This window comes from Strix uralensis, chromosome 1 (assembly GCF_047716275.1).
Source record: "Strix uralensis isolate ZFMK-TIS-50842 chromosome 1, bStrUra1, whole genome shotgun sequence".
NCBI lineage: Eukaryota > Metazoa > Chordata > Aves > Strigiformes > Strigidae > Strix > Strix uralensis.
In genome coordinates, this window is record NC_133972.1 from 133,167,664 (window position 1) to 133,187,002 (window position 19,339).

The 19,339-nt window shown below is 40.8% G+C and overlaps 1 protein-coding gene across 6 annotated transcripts in view; it reads left to right on the plus strand.

Annotated features, from left to right (window-relative positions):
- The window catches only part of FAM110B (family with sequence similarity 110 member B), a 115,872-nt gene extending 106,399 nt beyond the window's left edge, over window positions 1-9,473 (plus strand). For all 6 annotated transcript variants that reach the window (XM_074881657.1, XM_074881673.1, XM_074881664.1 and 3 more), the window contains one exon: window positions 5,708-9,473. In XM_074881657.1, coding sequence (XP_074737758.1) covers window positions 6,010-7,122 — 1,113 coding nt within the window. In that variant the 5' untranslated portion in view covers window positions 5,708-6,009 and the 3' untranslated portion in view covers window positions 7,123-9,473. The remainder of the gene's footprint in view (window positions 1-5,707) is intronic.
- Window positions 9,474-19,339: the final 9,866 nt, after the last annotated feature.

Below are 19,339 nucleotides of genomic sequence, written 5' to 3' on the forward strand. Positions count from 1 at the left end.
CTATAGGGCAGTATTCACCCAGAAGCAAGTATCGCCGAGTGGATTGTTGCTCCGGGTAGGAAATTTAACAGTGCTGGATTTCAGAATTGAAAAGAAGCAAAATTATTTCTCTTTCAAAGAGGCATCTCTATCCAGCTCCCACTGAGTGCTAAGCATACATTACAGGGGCAGTATGTAAGTGTAGCTGCTAAGTTGCTTTCCTGCTTTCCAGGCATTTGTACCTCCATGGGTTTTCCAGAAGCTATTTCCCTGTAACAGTGTTAGCATTTCTGGTTATAGCGCATCCTGCTTTAAACCTCATCGTTTTAACTGTGCAGTAAAATAGAAAGAGGGCTAAGTGCTGACAGTGTTTTGTTTATGGAGAGTTTTATCTTATAAGTCTTTGATCGTGATGTAAGAGCAAAGCAGAATTATCGTAAATATATCAGCCCATTGTATGTTCATCTGTGCAAATTATTATAAAGCTACTGCAAATTTTAGTTTGGGTTCTTTGGTTGAAAGTAATACATCAGCAGTGAAAAGTGGCTGCCTTTGCCAAAACCGTTACCTTTCCACTTGGTGGAGCTTTTCCATGTCTACGTAATTCTGCCTCTCTTGGTTTTAGGTCACTGTAGTTCACATTTTTTATGACCTTTTGAAGGCTTAAACATCTACTTGAACAGATATTGCTCTTACTAGTAAAGTTCACAGTTTCGCATCTTGGCAGGGAGCAGAGTTGAAAATCAGCACTTCCATTAGTATTTTAAGTCATGGTAGATCTGAAAGATTATTTCATCTCCTCATGCTTTATCTTGACAGTTAATATTATGTGAGACCAAGTCTACACCCATACACATATTTATCTAAAATTGGTTTCAAAAAATGAAATAGTGCTGCCATTCTGGATGTGCATTATCTTAGGTCAATTTAAGTCTAGTTTATTTAGGCTTAGCCTGTATATTTAAACTTAATAATGTAAATATATGAGGTTTATAATGACGGTTATCCACAGAAGAACTTGTATCAGTTTTAGACATACACAATAGTATAACTTAGTATATAGACCTGTAGCAAGTCATTCTCAGTGAAGCCCTCATTTATAGGCTTTGCAGGGACAAAACAGCATCTTTATAATGAGACCTGCAGCTCTAAAGTGCACCTGGTCATTAGCAGAGCCAGACATTTTCCCTCTGTGTCCTGTGTTCCTATGCAGATTTTGTTTTGTGATCATTTTGAGTCCTATTGAGATCACTTGTTGATTACTTATGTTGGAATTTGTGGGATGTTTATGGTGCATCTTGAGGTAGTGGTAGTTATATTTTATCATCTGGAAAATAAAATTGACACAGGCCTTTAAATATCAAGGAAAGCAGAGTAAAGGCTGTCAGCCTTCGTTATATTTATCCACTGTGCTTCCTCCTACCTCCAGTACAATTGCTTCATCTGCTGTCCCAGAGGGATGAATTAAGAGCATGAGCTTCACTGTAGCTTTGTCAGGTGAAGCAGTATCCTCACCAAAGTCAAGAGCAGAAATTCCATTAATTTCATTTGGGCCACATTTTTACTGTTGTTTTTTGCTGCTTTGTTGCAACTTTGATACTGTTAAAATACATAGTGCTGTGGATACTTTTAGGCAAAAGCTGGCTGAAGCTTGGCCAATGTGTAGGAGCTACAGGGCAACACAGAACCAGGGAGAAAAGCACGTTGTTTGCTCTCAGTTAGCGTCATTCAGTCGGTGTTCAGAATGCAGCTTTAGTTTATTTTTTTCTCTCCTACCTAGAGTATTGTACAATAACACTGTATTAATAATAGCGCTAAAAATAAATACTTGCCAGAATGGGGCCAGTTCATAAATTTCTTTTAAATTTCAAAAAACTGCATATTTAGAATATATGGAACTGTAATTCCAAAGTTTCTGCTTAATTTATCACCTCCTACTGTCTTGGCTTTAAATCAAAGAAAGAATATTTCATAGAGGATTTATTTGTAGTTAATGTTAGTTGTATAGGTATTGCTGCTCTAGGCAGTATTGTGTTCCCCTAAATCATGCAGATAGTGCGTCTGCTATTTAAATGTGAATGTTTGACAAACATATTACAGACCTAAGAGTGATTAGAGCACAAGGCCTAGAATGCATAAGTGCTTTGGATCTCCACCTCTGTCACAAAGGAATCCTGAATCGAAGTGTTTGGCTGAAAATACAGCTTTAAAAAACCAAAACCTCTCTGCCGCTTTGTAGGTTTTGTATTCTACTCAGCAGGTCTGCAACAGTTGCTGAGTGTTACAGGAGCACGTTTAGTAAAAACTTGAAGAAAGGTTTTATTAATGTATACATAGTATTAAAATGAACTATGTTTGAATGCGAGCATAATTTTTTACCTTTGTTTTTCTTTAAATAATCTCTTAAGTATTAGCAGTTGTTATAAGGAAGAGCAAAAATGCAAATCTGGAGTGAATCCTGAAACACACAATTCAGTCCATAGAAGAAGTAAACCTACAGAGTAGACATTTGGATGTAAACAGAGTAAAAGGAATGTTTCTTGGCTCCCTAAATATATTTCACACATTTCCTGGGAGTGGGTGAAGAAAACCTATTCACCTTTGAATTTCTGCAGTGCAAAACTGGTACCAGAGCTGTACGCAGCAGGAAATTCAGATGCCTAAGCAGTGAGTTTCTTTGGAGTTTAAGCCAGAAGAAAGCCCTTTCTGTACTCCTGTTGCTGCAATGATGATTTTCACAACTGGAAACTAAGTGGCACAATTTTGTCTTCCTGAAACTACACTGTACTGCTTGCTTCTCAGTCTCTTTCATTACCGATGAAATTAATAAGTAGCAAGGCTCTCTAGTGTCACTGCTGTGTTTCAGGTGCCTGCGGACAGCAGAGAGGCTGGTAGGAATTGCTCTCACTTTCCCAGCTAGCAGCAGAATTAGGCTGCAGCCATCACCAGCACAGGCAGGAGAAGTTGTTTCATTAGCACTTTACATTCATCCACCTCTCTTTCATCCCACTTTCCTTTCTAACAGTACCTGGTTAACAATTTTTAGCTCTCTGACATACGAGTACTGGATAAACTTGCCATGATACTTAAATGCAGCCCCTCAGTGAAATGGAGCAATTTAAACAACACACAAAAATATAGTTGATCCTTTTTCATAGCTGCATGTACCTTAATTTATACCAGCAGCCCCACAGGTACAAATCCTCTATGTCTGGCCATGTAACCCACCTGGTCATTTCTCTCTCAGCTCCCTGTGCTGGCTCAGGTGGACATTTCTGCCCTGGTTCCTCACCAGGTCTTTGGTTTTCTTTCTAGACTTGTGTGAAGCTCATTGTCAGTCACAGCATATTTCCATTAACTTCAGGGCATTTGGCCCCATACGTGCTTGCAAACAAGCATGCTTGTTCTCTCGGATGAACATGCATGCTTAGTGGATGGTTTTTTCTTCTTTTTTTTCCTTTTAACTGTGGCGTTGAAGCCAAAATAGATGCTTAGTCTCCTAAGCAATGCCTGCTAGCATTGGCCAGGGCTGTCCCAAGTGAGGAAGTTAAGTGCTTCCATAAAACTTCCAAAAAGAGCCTCGAGTCCCCACAGCTCCGATCTGTAGTGGTGTGTGGAGCCAGTTGCCAGTAGGAGAATGGAGCTGGCAACTGTCCTCTGGGACAGGACCATGCTGGCCTTTAATGACAATGGCCAAGGTGGAAGTGAAGGGTTGAGGTCTCGCTTATTCATATGGTATTAACTCAGGTGGGCGAAAGTTCTTAGTACAGAGAACGGGGGTTTTGGTTGTTTGGGGGTTTTTCTTCCTCCTGACAAGACCCCTGTTCTCACATAGATTTGATTTCTGCACACAGGTATCAAATATACACACCAATGGGGTATTTTTACAAGCACTTAGCCATCAAGATCTGAGCTGGTGATGTGGAAAGATTTGATTTGTGTATATGGAAGAGAAATGTGTATGTGCAGATGCGTGTTGGAATTGCCTTCAGCACATCTGGAAATTTGATACTTAATTTCAAAATAGTCCCAATAAATATGTTGATTCAAAAGAGGAAAGCAAGCTTTTTCTCTTTCAGAAAGACTTAGTTAAAATTCAGGAAGTCAAACTGCTGAGGAGTTAGCACTAGGATTTATAAAACAACATTGAAAGGGAAGCTTAATTAACATTTCACTACCCTTTCAATTGCTCTGAAAGCGTGTCTGGTTTATCACCCACCTAAATATGTTAGTTTGTATTTGAAGAATGCTTGTGACAGTGAGCCTTCAGGAGAAAGCTCAGCTTTTTCCTATAATCTCATTATAGCATTTATGTATTTTGTTTGCTTGCTTTGACCTTGGATGATTTAGAGAGAATATTCAATGTATATATAATGTATTTCTGGGAATCAGTACTTGAGGCTGTATCTTTAGCAGGAATTTAAATTTTCTGTGGGGTTTGTTTTTGTCTAAACAATGTACTGATGGCACACCCTATATTAATAAGTTGGGTAGATGGATCAGCACACACAGGATGGCAGTACACACGAAAGTAAGTCATCCCTGGGAAGGATGCTGCTCTGTGCTCCTTAGGATGAGTAAAGAAGTAGCAGCTGTTTTTCTTTCTCTCTGAAGAACACAGTGATAACAGAAACGGGATATTAAAAAGGGCAGCATAGATTAATGGGGCAGTAATAAAACAAATGAGACCCATTAGTGAAATCACTGCTTGAAAAGTAGATTCCGTGATAAGTGCCCTTCAGTGCCTCATGTAGTAAAATTGTTACAGCACTTGTAACGTCATCCATGGTGTTGGATTTTAGACTGTTGTGACAGGATCTTAAAATAATTTAGATGAAGGTAAACTTCATTTGCACTTAGTGCTTGGTAGAAAACTTGAATGATTGTATCTAACTGTGAAGACAAGTTCTTGCCTTTCAAACCTAGTCAGAATGTTTTTGTGTGCTCATAAAATCTTTCATCAAAAAAACAAAGCCTTTTTCTGTTGTTCTGTTAAATCTGTAAAGCGATCACAAGAACTTGGAAAGCCTTATTTTACTGCTGGAGCACCGGTGCTTTGGGGACTAATGTTCAAACAGACTTTGAACTGGAATCGGTGGCTTTAGCAAGATTGTTGGTTTTACATTAGATTAACGATGAAAGGTGCATTGCCCTTAAAACGCTACATGCCTCTGTTTGCTCTCTGCTTTTTAGACATTAGTTTTCTGGAACATTTAATAAAAAAGGAAAATACACTTAATTTCTTAGATTACAGAGTATGTTGCCTATAAGGAGAAAAAAGTTTGGGGTTTACAGATAAAATATGTACACAGATCAACTAATCAAAGCCAAAGTTATTAGTTTGAAAGTGATCTTTTGTTGATCTTCAGGAGACAGGTGGGTCTAAATCTCTGAACTGACACATACTGTTTCTCTTTCTCTCTCCAGAAAGAAATGCATGGCTGAATCGTAGTGGGATTTGATTTTTTAAATTATTTTATTTTCCAGTGTAATTTAATTAAATCCAAGCTTGGACTGTAAGCAATAAGCAACACATTTCTTGTAAGATGCACAGGGGTGCAGAGCGAGAGGGGGGCACGGGCGCCCCGAGCGCCGCCTCCCCTGCGCCGCTGGCGGCGGCGGCTGCATCCCGTCCGGCGGTGGGAGAGGAGGGCTGGGAGGCGGCTGTTGCTATCGCGCTGATGTCAGGCGCTCTCACTAACGTGTGGTTGGTTATTCTGCGTTTCAGATCGCTGCTGGTAGCGGAGCACAAAGGGAACGGCGAGACTCCTGCATCTTTCAGCAAGAAGAAAGGAGTCAGCGGAGCAGACTAATACGGACTTGTGTCGGGTGGCCTTGCCCTACAAAGGCTGCCTTTAAAAGAGAAACGCAGTGTTATTTAATGAGCTGTGAGATGAGGTGCTGCTGCTAACGCTCAGATCCCGGGATTCATCGGCTATTCATTGTGCTTAATGTACATGTTTCTGCACCGTGCATTTAGGAGAACCCAGAGAAGAATCCAAAACGGCTGCGGGGGAAAGACCACCAAACATGCCTACAGAAACACTACCGACAGGTAGCATGGTGAAGCCGGTCAGCCCTGCCGTGACTTTCACGTCTGCCGTTCCTCTCCGCATCCTGAACAAAGGACCTGACTATTTTCGCAGGCAGGCGGAGCCTAATCCAAAAAGACTGAGCGCGGTGGAGAGGCTAGAAGCCGACAAGGCAAAATATGTCAAGAGCCAGGAGGTCATCAATGCCAAGCAGGAGCCTGTGAAGCCGGCGGTGCTGGCGAAGCCGCCAGTCTGTCCTGCAGCCAAGAGAGCGCTGGGGAGCCCCACCTTGAAAGTCTTCAGCAACAACGCAAAGACTGAGAGCGGCGTCCAGAGAGAAAATCTGAAACTTGAGATTTTGAAGAACATCATCAACAGCTCTGAAGGCTCCAGCTCGGGTTCAGGGCACAAGCATGGTCCCCGAAACTGGCCGCCCCACAGAGCCGATTCAACAGAGCTGAACCGACACTCATTTGCCGAATCTTTGAAGGTTTACCCCACACAGGGCCGTAGCAGCCCACAGGAGAGCAGCTCCAATGTCAGCAGAAGGCTCCTAGATCAGTCGGCAGAGACTTTTTTGCATGTCTCTCACAGCTCCTCAGACATTAGGAAAGTAAATAGTGCAAAGCCCTTAAAAGCAATACCCTGCAGTAGTTCAGCCCCGCCTCTGCCTCCAAAGCCCAAAATCGCTGCCATTGCCACCCTGAAATCCCCAGAGATTGAGGCAGTCGAGTCTGGATGCGGAGTTAGTAGAAGACCCTCCCTACAACGATCAAAATCAGACTTAAGCGACAGATACTTTCGTGTCGACGCAGATGTTGAACGATTCTTTAACTACTGCGGACTGGATCCTGAAGAGCTTGAAAACCTTGGGATGGAAAACTTTGCAAGGGCTAACTCTGATATTATATCCCTCAACTTTCGCAGTGCAAGCATGATTAGCTCAGACTGTGAACAGTCTCAGGACAGCAACAGTGACCTTAGAAATGATGACAGTGCCAATGACCGTGTGCCATATGGCATTTCTGCCATTGAAAGGAATGCCAGAATCATCAAGTGGTTATATAGCATCAAGCAAGCTAGAGAGTCACAGAAAGTGTCCCATGTGTGAGAGAAAAATCCACTGTAGAAAAAGCAAGGACTGTATCTTTGTCTGTGAATATTCAGTTGTGAAGGGTTGTGAAGTCTACTTGAAGTCTTGTACACTTCTCAAATCTCTTTGTGTTGCTTGTTGTGCAATGTTTCCAAGTTGCATGCCTGTCAACATGTGAGCTGACCTGGCTTCCACTTGAACAATAACTACAAAGCCTGGCTGAGCATACACATTATCTGCCAAAAGTTTAAGACGAGAATCTGATTAGGGCTTCAGTATAATCAAAGTGTTTACATGGAAAGGTTATATGACTTCTTTGTTATTTATGTGGTTCCTTGTGGATTTTATATATGTCACTTTTTGTCTTAATACAGATATTGTCAACTGACGTTACTAGTTTCAAAGTTGAGAGAGAATCCCTTTGGGGGGAAGAAAAGCAAAATTGGCCAAAATAAGAGGTTTAGGCATATGACGATAGGCAAAGCAGCCTTATCTCTTGTAGAAAGTGCGTTACTGGCACGTGTAAAACTGTTTCTAAATGGCAAACAATGCTACGTTCTTAAATTGTGTATCATTGTTAAACTATATATCCCTACCTTTATTTAGTACGGGACTGTTCAGTAAAGGTTTCTTTTTTCTAGGTAAGCTCCCTCAGTTTTACAGCAGAAGTAGTTAGTGAATCTGCTTGACCTCTCCTAAACTAAATGAGTCTTGCATTTGGGTTGATGTAAGCATTTTAATGATTTTGTATTATCCCTGTTGGAAAAACTTAAAAAAGGTTGGAGTCAACAGATGAAAATGGCATAGGGGCGGGATTTTGTGGGTTTGGTTTTTACTCAAAGACTCCTGGTCTTAAACTTTTGACAGGAATGATTATATCCTATAGCTGATATTGAATGCCTTTATTAGTCAAACACATCATGACTACAAACTCCATGCTGTCTTTTTAGTTTTTGTAGACCTATTTGAACAGTTAATGAACAAAAATGGAAACACACAGCCATATCAATATAATGCCTCCTATTCAGAAGTAAATACACTCAGTAGCTGAACTATATCTGAAAAATTGTGATTATGTTGTCTTGCATATGTTATATCTAAGGCTGTGAAAGTTTGTTACAGCTCTAGGAAAGTGTAGAAACATGACAGTTATGTAGTTTTTCTTTTTTTTTTTTTTTTTTCTTCTTATCCTCCTTATGATGGTTAGTGCTGCAGGTCAACCTGTTACAAATCTTTTGACAATCTGTGTCTTCCCAGTGGTTTAATTAACTGTCACTTCAACTGACAGTGGCGGTGTGGTAGCAGAGAAGTTGAAAGTACAGTGGTCTGCTTCATTATTATTGTATACATGCTTTGAAGTAAATTGCAGCACTACCTTATACTTCATCAGCTAATAGGAAACTTTTTTATTGTGTAAATGCTGTAAGACTTTGTATATACTTCAGTTGTTACGAAATCTTTAAAAGGAAGAGTGTTATGCTAATAAATAGCTCCTGGTGCAGGTATGGTAGGTTTTTTGTTCTTTTTTTACCCCTCCAATTCTTAAAACTATATCAGGAATTCAATTGCAGTGTGTTTTAGTGCTGTAGAAGGTCTTGGTTAAATAATAGTTCCAGTAAAAGGTTTCTTTTACTAAAGTGCTTTTCAGAATATAATTTTTTATAAAGTAACTATAGCAGCATGATCTGTCTGAAGAACTAGAAGAGATTTTCAAGACTCCTAAAATAGCTTGCTTCTTCCTTACCTAGCAATGTTACTGTTCCCGTTTATAGCATCTGTTCATAATGAATCACCTCAGTCTTCTGAATTATTCTTCAGTAGTGCTTATTTATATATTTGAATATTAAAGATGTTTTACAGAGTCGGGTTCTATCTTTTCTCTAAGAAGCCTGTAGCCCAACTTCTTACTGATAGCCACAGTTAATACAGGCAAGATGGAAGTGGAGCCACACAGTCATTTGTTGCCTGTGGAATTATCCTACATCAGGTTTTACATAACTTTTCCAAATGATTGTTCATGGGGGGAAAAAAGCACACGTTCATTTTCAGGAGGCTACTCTATGGTTTTTACAGTTGGCGTCACAACCTAAGACTTACAACATTCCTAGTTCAGTCAAAAAAAAATGAGGAGCTATATATTTCAGCTATGGGCACATTTGTGACATTTTAAGCTCCATGGGTTTCAGTTGGCATTGACATCACACTGGTTTTTCAAGCATATTTTTCCAATAATAAGTTCTACTCAGTTCAGTGACTATTTTGCCAAGGAAAATAATGCTTAAGGGATTAAAGCCAAGTGTAATGCAGCTGTACAGCAATGAAATAAAGAAGTTAAAACTGAAATAAAAATGCACGCACATTGTTCTCTCTCAAGTGTTTTAAGAATGATGATAAACATGCTATCTCAACTGTTGTCAGCCAAAAACGGTAACAAAGAAGCCTTTATAACTAGCAAATGGATTAGAGCATATGCTAGTATTCTGAACTTGTTTCCCAGGCTTTGTTAGGAAGCTCTTGAAAAATTGAATTAATTTCCTTTTAATGCCACAAGGGGTTTGGGCTTGTGAGCTGTCTGTAAGAGAGCATTTCCTCACCTGAGATCTTAAGCAGCACCTTTGACACAGCACAGGCTCTGACTCTGATATCCCTGCTTCTTACAATATGCATATGAATGAGACTTTATAGGACCCAGAACTTCACAATGAGCTGAACTTGCAACTCTGGTGAGGTTGCAGTAACAGAAATGTTCACAAGACTTTGAACAAGCAGTAACAATTGCCTTCATTTGTCACTTAATTACAATTTATGCAGATAGGATTTATTTATAGTCTTGCTATTACCCATATACTTGCATAAAACCCAAATCATTGGTGTCTGATGTCATTTTGTTTTCAAATGGGAAATAACCATTTTGCCTTTGCAGACAGGTAATCCCATCATGTTGAGAGGGTCTGTTGTTTGTCTCTGCCTTAGGAGATTCCTGAGTGTGAAACATTGAATTTGCAGAGCTGTTACAAACTCAAACGCCTCATCAGGGACCTGTTCTGCTCGTGTTCCTGCTGCCTCCAGCAGGCATTTACTCAGGTGCAAAGCACACAGCAAGTGTCCATGGTTAAACAACAGCTCTTGTTGCAGCAGCAGCTCTGGAGGGAGACACATGTCTATGGCATCCTGTAAAAGCCAGTACTGAGCCCAGCATTGACAGTCCTAGCCCCAGAAGTGAAGAAAAACGCAGTATGTTTTCAGTAATCAGTATGAATTCACACTCACACACACACAAAAGAAACCACCACAGAGGTTTATGGTGGTTCTGTTATTTTAACTTGCCAGGGAAGGAAAGGAAGAGGAAAATGGTGTGACAAAGTACACTTTAAAGCTATGTACAGCTTTGCGCAGATAAACCAGTAAAAGAGATGGGCAGCAAAGTAAAACTAGTCTTTTAATCACTTCAGATTATATAGTAACAATGTCATGAAAGATAAGGGATACAGGATTTATGCCACAAATTTACATTCAACAACTACACGTTCCGAAATTTTCTTTTTTATGAATACTGTTTCTGCAAGGGAGAGCGCTGTGCTGCAAGCATATGCACCATCTGAGTGACCGAGGGCTTTTGAAGGATAAACACAGAATGATGATGCTTTTGGCAGAAACTCAAAAATCAGAAGACACGCTCAGACAACAGAGCCAATCAGTATTGCTGACTTATCTCTTTTTACAGCAGTTTATCCATCCATGGAGGCCATACACATTTGATTCCAGTCATTCAATGAAAAACAAAGTGCTTAATGGAGCTCTGCAGTACAGAGCTGAATAATTTCAGTCTGTGGGGGAACAGGAAAGGAGCTAAACCTTAAAAACAGTCTCACCGATACCTATTGATTATGAGATGATAATGTTTAGTATGTTATATTCAGAGCTCACTTGTTCATAAGAAATTTTTTATTAGGCAGACTAGTCAAACCAATAAATCTGGGAGGTGCCAGTTTTCCAAGGCTATAAAACTCATGTTTTATGTGATTAATGGTGCCGCACCAGTAGCTGAACACACTAGGCTTAGAATATAAGAGCATCTGGAGCTTTGTTCCCATGAACAGTAAGGGTCCATTGCCTGTTTTGGCAATGAATATAAATGCAGATACAGTGTAAGGTCCCTTTGTGCTGTACAAGAGAATAAATTGGTCAAGGTGTTTTGTCCTGAATTGTAATATAACTCTATATTAAAATCCTTGTTACCAAGGCCTAGATGTTCGCTGATACTCTGAATTCATCTGACATTCCTTGCTGTCAGCAGAAAGACTCCAATAATCTGCCCTTTGAAATATATCGCCCATAGCTTAATGGGAAAGGCCATTAAAATTGTCTGTTCAGTGTAAGGACTTTTATCTCCTGATGATGGTATCTGTTCAGTAAACCTCTAAATAAGCAATTTTCAGTCAGAGGTATTAACCCATAAATGCCTCTTATTTTTTTTCCCTGGAAGCCCAAGTGGTGATCAATAGTTGTGTCATAGTGTTTGTTGCAGTTAATACATTGCTGCGAAAATGCTCAGATGTTGTCCATTTGGGGTGCAGTGCAATCTAGAGACACCTATACCACACCATCTGTCTTGCTCTGGTAGGTATGAACAGCTGTTAAAGATATTTTATATTTGATCACTGAAGGATTTGGTTGTGGCTGCCCATCAAAACTCAGCAATAATAAATGGTGACTTTTTTTTAAGTTTTCATGAAAAATAATCATTTATATAACAAAAACTGTAGTCTCTTAAATGTCATTCTGCTAAATTTAAAGTCACTTTCATGATGGTCTTATGACAAGACTAAGAGAGTGCTAGTATCTATGCTATTATTGTTTCCTGCTTTTGGCACTGCAAGTCTTCTCAGCATTCTTGGTGTCTTGCCTTTGCTGAGTTTTCCCAGCTTCCATTCTTCCTTTCTGCGTGTTCCTTCCTTGCCTTGTCTTGCTTTTTCTTCTCTTCTCTGAAATGTATGACCAAGGTTGTCATATTCTCCCCGCTTAACCTCCTTTCTTAAGCAGCCTCATGCCTTAGTTATTTTAATACCCCTGAATCCCAAAGCAACTTTCCCACATCTTGTCCTGTCTTTTACAACCCCCTATTAATGGCAGACTGTTTCCAAGAGAGTAACCCTGTGGCTGCAGTTGAGCTTCCATGTCCTGAACAAATAGCAGTCTGTTTAATGGATTTCTTTTTAATTTTCTGGTGTGCCATGCTATTTGCAGGCAAGATGAAACAGCAAGAGGTGGTTCTTCAGGAACAAGTAGTAATTGAAAACACTCATGAAGAACAGGATGCCAAAAATATCTTGAAATACCAGCCTCGTGGTCCAAAATTGCCTGTATTTCTTTCTTTGCTATATCTTGCTCAATGCATACTCTTGCTGCTACTTTGGCTCCAGATAAAATGCTGTCTTGAGGACTGTGGTGTGCAAAGGTGGTACAATTTCCAGTGAAAAGAATGATACTATCCAAGCAATAGTTACTGTTATGCCTTCTGCTGTTTGGTAACATGGTACTTGTGTGTCTTACACCTCTGGCACCCAGACTGCTTGCACTGAGTGGTCACCACTTGCAGGCAGTGCTCAGTTCCCAGGCAGCCAGCCAAAGAGCGCTGCCTAAAAAGACTATCATAAAACAAGAGGACAGTGGAAGATCCAGGAGAGACAAAGTCTGTCCTCACCTGGCTATTGCAGGAAATTTCCAGCTGTGGTAAAAGAAAAGAACTAGTTTGGAAGCTAAAATTCCCAGGCTGCTGTCTCATGCAGCCCTGAGGCCGAGGGTCCAACACCTCAACCTGCATATGGGAAAAGGGTATCTGTGTGTTCATCTAGGAGGCATGATAAATCAGTGTATGGAAGCAGAAAGCACTTGGTGAAGAATGCTACTGTTTCAGTAAATACCTGCTATTCATATCTTAAAAAGTGAAGAAGGGAAAAAAAAGAACAGGGTTGAAATTTGGAGAACAGCTGTGTATGCAAATGCTTTCAGACAAGATGCGGAGGTGGGTAGATGGTTTTGCTTTTTAAGAAATGAAGCTTTTAAAAGATCTTTTAATAAATGACCTGCTTTTCAAGTATATAAATCTTTTATGAAGTCAGTCTTGCCATTCTGAACTGTAAAAGCTTTGCTACTCTCAGCACAGAGCATTTAGAAATGTACTGACAGTGATTTGGAGTGGCTTAAGTAGTAGGATAAAAGGGTACTTAGCTGTACGTGAACTTTATTTTACTAAAGTTTTGGAGGATGGTGGTTTTGTTCTTTATTTTAAATAGATTGTGGGGGGCAACAGAAAATTAACACGGTCTTATATATTGATGTTGGCCTGCAAATAAGGCTGGGAAGCACAGGTTCAGTTAATGTCTCCGACTGCATTAAAATTATAGTATTAGGTTTTGGCAAAGGCTTGATTTTCTTTATCCATGTTTTGCATATCTTGGAGCATATCAGCTTACACATATCTGGCACAAAACTAACTCATCCCATCTGAAAACGCTTTCTGTGAGCTTATGGGTTTGACTCCCATCTGCTGAATTTTCTTTTGTGTTGAAGGACTCTGAACAAAGAGCTGCCATAATGCTTTCTATTTCCCATGGTTTTGTTTCTAGCATGTTCAACCAATGAGGCCTTTCAATCCCTCTCCTACAGACTGAGTGAAAATAGGAGCTTTGTATCTGTATACACTCCAGTATTGAATTTAGGAGGTAGAGAGCAGGCAAGAAGTCATATTGTAAAATGATTTTTTTTGGCTATTGTTTCTTAATGAAATTGCAGGGTTGGGATTTTTTTTCCCCCAAATGCCATCCAGTGAAACAGAGCCAAAGAAGCTAATAAAACCATACAGGTTTTCCCCACAGTGGCATGAGGAAACTAAAACACGTCTGGGTGCTTCATCTGGGAAGACCATGAAAAAATGGACACCCAAATTCTGTTCCCATTGAAGTCAATGGGAATTTCACCACTGATTTTTAGCGGGGTGGGCAGGATTTCACCCACTGTCAAAGCTTAGTATTTTGCCCTATTTGGGGGTGAGTTTTTTCTATATTTTAAATCTCGTGCATTAGTTTTCTACTGCTTCCTCACCTATTCTTCTGTCTCCCCAAGCAGCACAAGGGGGTAATCACTCACAGGAGCCCTGGGAGGAGTGAAACCTGTCTCAGGTGTGCAGAGATCCCTTCTTGCTTTCAGACAGAACCACAGGAACATGGCTGGAACACCTGCTGTTTGTGGTGGTATTTGCCTGGGCCATCAGCCTGGCTTGGTTCAGAGGATAAAAAGCAAAGATTTTCTCTGACCTTATTTATCTTCCTGGCTTTCAGGTGTAGCCTGCATGGTAGCCTGACATATTTAGAAGTGCATGGATCTTACAAAAACGCTGTCTAGTAAAATTAGTCACCCAAAGAGATAGTTTCAGACCCCTGAGACCTAGCTGATATGGCTGCCAGAGGACATGGCCCTGATCTAAACACAAGGAACCAGCTGCAAGGTCACCATCTCATCCTTTGGCATGAAAGGAGAAACCACCCTGGGTCTAGCTAGATATGTTGAAATTTCCCATCTGCAGCTCCTTCTGCTCACTGGACCAAGAAATTTGTCCCTGTACTATATGCCTCTGCAGTAGCACCGTTCAGGCCCTTGATGAGGACCATCTGGGCTGCCAGACAGTCTCCTAGAAGATGCTGCCCACACATGCAGCTGCACGTGTTGCACCTAGGCTATCACTGATTTTTCAATTACTTTTGCTGTGTTTACCCCCAGAAGAATTGTATAATGATCTGCACTAAACTATCTTAATGAAAAATATTTATTCTACAGGATGTAGATCTGTGAGCTGAGGCAAAGAAGAGGTTTGGTGAAGCACAAAATACTAGTACTGGTATGAGGAGAAGGTCAGGACCTATCTGCCCAGCACAGGGTATGTCTCTTTACACGTGGGTAGCACATGCTATAATTTTTACACTTCTGAATTTTTACTGAACTGCCAATGACCAGTTTATGGAAAACCTGGGAACTAATGAGCCATCATGAATATTCATTTCAACCCTCAGGGCTGTCCCTTTTGCTCATCTCTAAACACCAATGGGGTGTTTTAGGAGAAATGTATGACTGGTGCTATTTTAAAACAAATTTACCCTACCCCAAACCACCTTTAAGTAATAAACTGTAAAGTAATCAGCTGTGGTATCAAAAATCTTTATGGGCGGTTATTTATTCAAGAGACCACTTCTGAAATGTTCAGGGCAGACCCTCCTTGGAGGTCACTGTTGAAAGGTGTGCACTCCTCCTGTGATTGTCCTACTTTCAGCTCTGCTACAGAAGAAGGAGCAAGGGGAGCACTTCAGGGCCCTGTTCTGGCAAATCCCTCACCACAGGCACGACACCCCTGCACTGTCGGGGCTCGGGGATGTGTATGGTTTAATACCCAAAGGCAGCTGTGATATGGAATTAGACATTTTTTCTAATGGGCTCATTCCCACACAAGTACCGCACAGAGCTGATGCTCAGGGATGCACTGGGTTTTCAGGGGGCTGCTGAGTCAACAGATGTATAACGCCATGAAATTGTGGAATGTCTTGAAAGCATATGGAAAGGGATTTCCTGACCACGTGCTTTGCTGAATAAAAAAATGCATTTTACATAATTGAAATCATGGCAGAGCACTTGGATTCAGTAGATACTGGGCAAAAGTCAGTGAGTGGTCTGACTGGCTGACTGAAGGAGAGAGCCTGTATGACTTAAGGAGCAATAAAGTCCTGCAGCTGGATCAGCCCATTCTGGGATACAACACGACACGCCAGGCATGGAGAAGGCTGGGTGCACTGGAAGGAGGGATTAACTCTACAAAGCCATGCCACCAGCCAGGCTTAGGCAATTAATTATATTTTTAATTCAGCATTTTTAAGAATCATTTATAGTCTCATATTAATACACAGGAAATCTAATCTATTGGTTTAATATGTTTGTGAGTGGTGGTGGCTTGTTTTAGTTTTATAATATCAAGTCAGAGAAGTAGTTCAATATGAACACCTGGCAGCTATTGAAACCCGGCACTTTTTTTCACTATGCGAGATGATAGCAGGTCATGTAGATAATAATACGGCTTTGTTAGCTGGGTTATGAAGAAGGTGAACCTCTTCAGAAAAACACTGATTGAAAACAAAGCATACAGAAGCTTTTCCTGACTGATGCTGACTATTGCATAAGTGTCTTTCCCAACAACCACAAGTAAGTTGTTAGGCTCTAAAAATAAGTGATAGACTTGCTGTCTTTAAAACCATTAAACAAGGAAGCAGGAGAGAGAGCATGAATTTTAAAGCCACCTTGATGTTGGCATATCCTGCTCATGACCTGGCTGGTGCGGGAGGACAGCAAGGGGAGAGATTGCTGCTTTAGCACATGGGCTGCAGGAGAACAGAAAGGGGAGCAGAAATGTGATCTGAAAATAACATTAGCTGTGACGGTCCAACCATGAGGTCTTTCTCACGAACAGTCTGCAGGAGCAGAGCTTGTCACTGTGTTTAAATGAACAAGCTTTTCAGATCAGGGATGTAGAACAGTTTCACCACTCAGTGCTCTCAAAAGATCTGACTGGCCATGGCCCCCAGCGCTGCCTTTTTAGTTTTTATTGCCACTCTCATGATACATCCTTATAGATTCATTTGTAATGCTTCTCTCATTCCCCTAAGTGGGGAATGCCAAGATAAGAATACTGGAGGTCTTTGTACTCTCAGCAGAGATGAGAATGATACGAAAGGTCCAGGAGTACAGGAAATTATCCTCAGTCAATTCCCTTCAGAAACCACCCCCTTTGGGAGAGGCACTGTGCAATAGCGGAGGCAGGAGCTGCATCCTTTAAATGTTTTAGAATGGAATTACTGTCTTCTTTGAACAAGATGCTAATTCCAGGCTCCCTCAGAGCTTCTGCTGAAAACAAATTGCCACTTTTTTCAGTCCTGCCCTACATGGCACCTCAAACGTTTTTGCTGCTGCAAATAAGAAGCATTTCTACAGCTATTTCGTAGGTGTGGGGGGGAAATGGCACATTCAGGAGCTCCTTGGCTGAGCTGTGTCCTCACATGTCCCTTCCCACCTTGCTTCAGGAAGGTACACTGCTGCAGAGCAATGATTCTTGCCTCCGTATTTCCCCTATGCTTCACTACTGCTGTTTCTTTCGCAGACCCATGATTTCATGTCAGCTACTCAGGGGCCAAGGATTCTTTCTCCTGGACCTCATCATTCTGACGTTGAGTGGTGAAACCAGAAATCAGCTGCAGATGTTTGCCAGTTTGGCTAATCCTTGAAATTTTTCTGATAACAGCCTGGGTCTCCCCTTTATTTATGACCAGCCATATGAAACTGTTTCATGAAGCATACCGCTAAATATTACCTTTCTTGTTGCTTTTTTTACTGTAAACTGAGGCCAGTTATCTTTCTTCCTTGATATTTTCAGTCTTTGATTTTCCTTAGGTTGAAGCATTTATTTCTTTAGGCAACAGCTTCTTGTGTACTTTGAAAGACTATTATTTGTTAACACTGTGGTACATGTAACTCTACTAAACTATTGATAGTCTATTGAATACATATGCAGTAGTGACCAGGATGAAGAAACAGTAAATGTATGGAAAATTTTAGAAATAAATTTTTGAGAAGCAGTTTGGAGCAGTTTCAGTCTATCTGAGCACTGCAGATGTAACACAGACTGCCTGCATTTGCAATGCACAGTAAAAATTATCAGAAGATTCTGATTAGTAAATGGAATGTGTAATGTGTTCCCAACAGACTAGTTTCCCATAAGAAATAACTCATTTTAAGCCCTGTTTATTTTTCAAAAGTGCATAATAGAACTGACATTGAGAAAATTTTCTGTGGAACAGGGGAAATAAAAAAGTCATCTTCAACTTAGAGGAACCCCAAATCAAATAATTCGGTTGAAACATTTCTGCATTATTTCTAGCAAAGAATTTGACTGACAAGTGAGTCATGAAGGAGCAGTAAATCTCTGCTTCTAGGGATTTGTGGTTTCTAAGGAACCCAGGGGAGAAGGGCCCTGCTGCTGCCTGCAGCCCAACCTGCTGCTCTCTCAGCCCACCACTCAGAGGCTGCTTCTCACAAGCAGAGTTAGCTCCATCTTTAAAATAAATAGGGCTTTTGTCCAAGTTGCTGCTTTAAGAAGGCTGCTGCTTTACCAAGTTCTCTTTGCCCTGCTTCCCAAAGACAATTCTCCTTCAGAAAACATAAGCAACTACAGCCATTGCATGCTTGTCTCTCCTGGTGCCACAGTGTGTGGTTGTCCTGTCATCTTTAGGAATATATGTTTCACTCTGTTTTGGCAACCCTTGCACCACGACAAATTGCTTATGTCACCTGTAAGAGCATACGCTTTGCAAAGCATGAAGGTGTTTGTGTCCCTGCCCATGCAGGGGGGTTGGAACTAGATGATCTTTAAGATCCCTTCCAACCCAACCCATTCTATGACCACAATATGATATCACAGTTGGTGATGAACAGTGAAGCAGCTGGTAGTCCCTGATGTACCAATTGACATCTGCCATGAAGAAAGTGGCTTGTGCCTAAAATGTATGGATCTTTGGAGCCTGAAGAATTCATGGTCTTCAAAATCAGCATGTCCCATTGTTAGGCTGCCTCAGTGGAAAATGCTGTGCTCTGAGGCCCTGCTCTTCAGCACCACAAATGCTTGTATTTTCTACTTCATAGGAGCTTTCAAAATTCTTTTGAAACTGAATTTTGAGATCTCAGTCTTTTCTGGAGAGGAGTCTTTCCTGAGACAGGGTTGCTTTTACTGGCACAGCTGCCAGCTGTTGTTTCAGGCTAATCTCTAAACTCAAGCAGGCACTTACAGCAGTTACGACCCCTCCTCTTTTCAGTTCTTTCCAAGAAAAATCTGCAAAACTTAGGCATGTGTTCTCTGTAGTAAAGTGTAGGAGAAGAGACTCTGGAAAATAATTAGGAAAGGTAACTGTGTTTGCCCTCTTCTTTTCTTTGACTCGTCCGGAGTGTTCACACTAACAAAAAATGGGTCCATGCTTATATCAAACAATGTAAAATATGTACACATTTATCACATATAAACCACTGAAAACTCTAAATAAAGGGACGCTACTGATTTTTCTGTTTGCAGATTAGGTTTTGGATTGTAGACCAGCTCACTGTGTGTTGGCAACTGCTGAAGGGTGGGATTGGATTGACTGCCTTC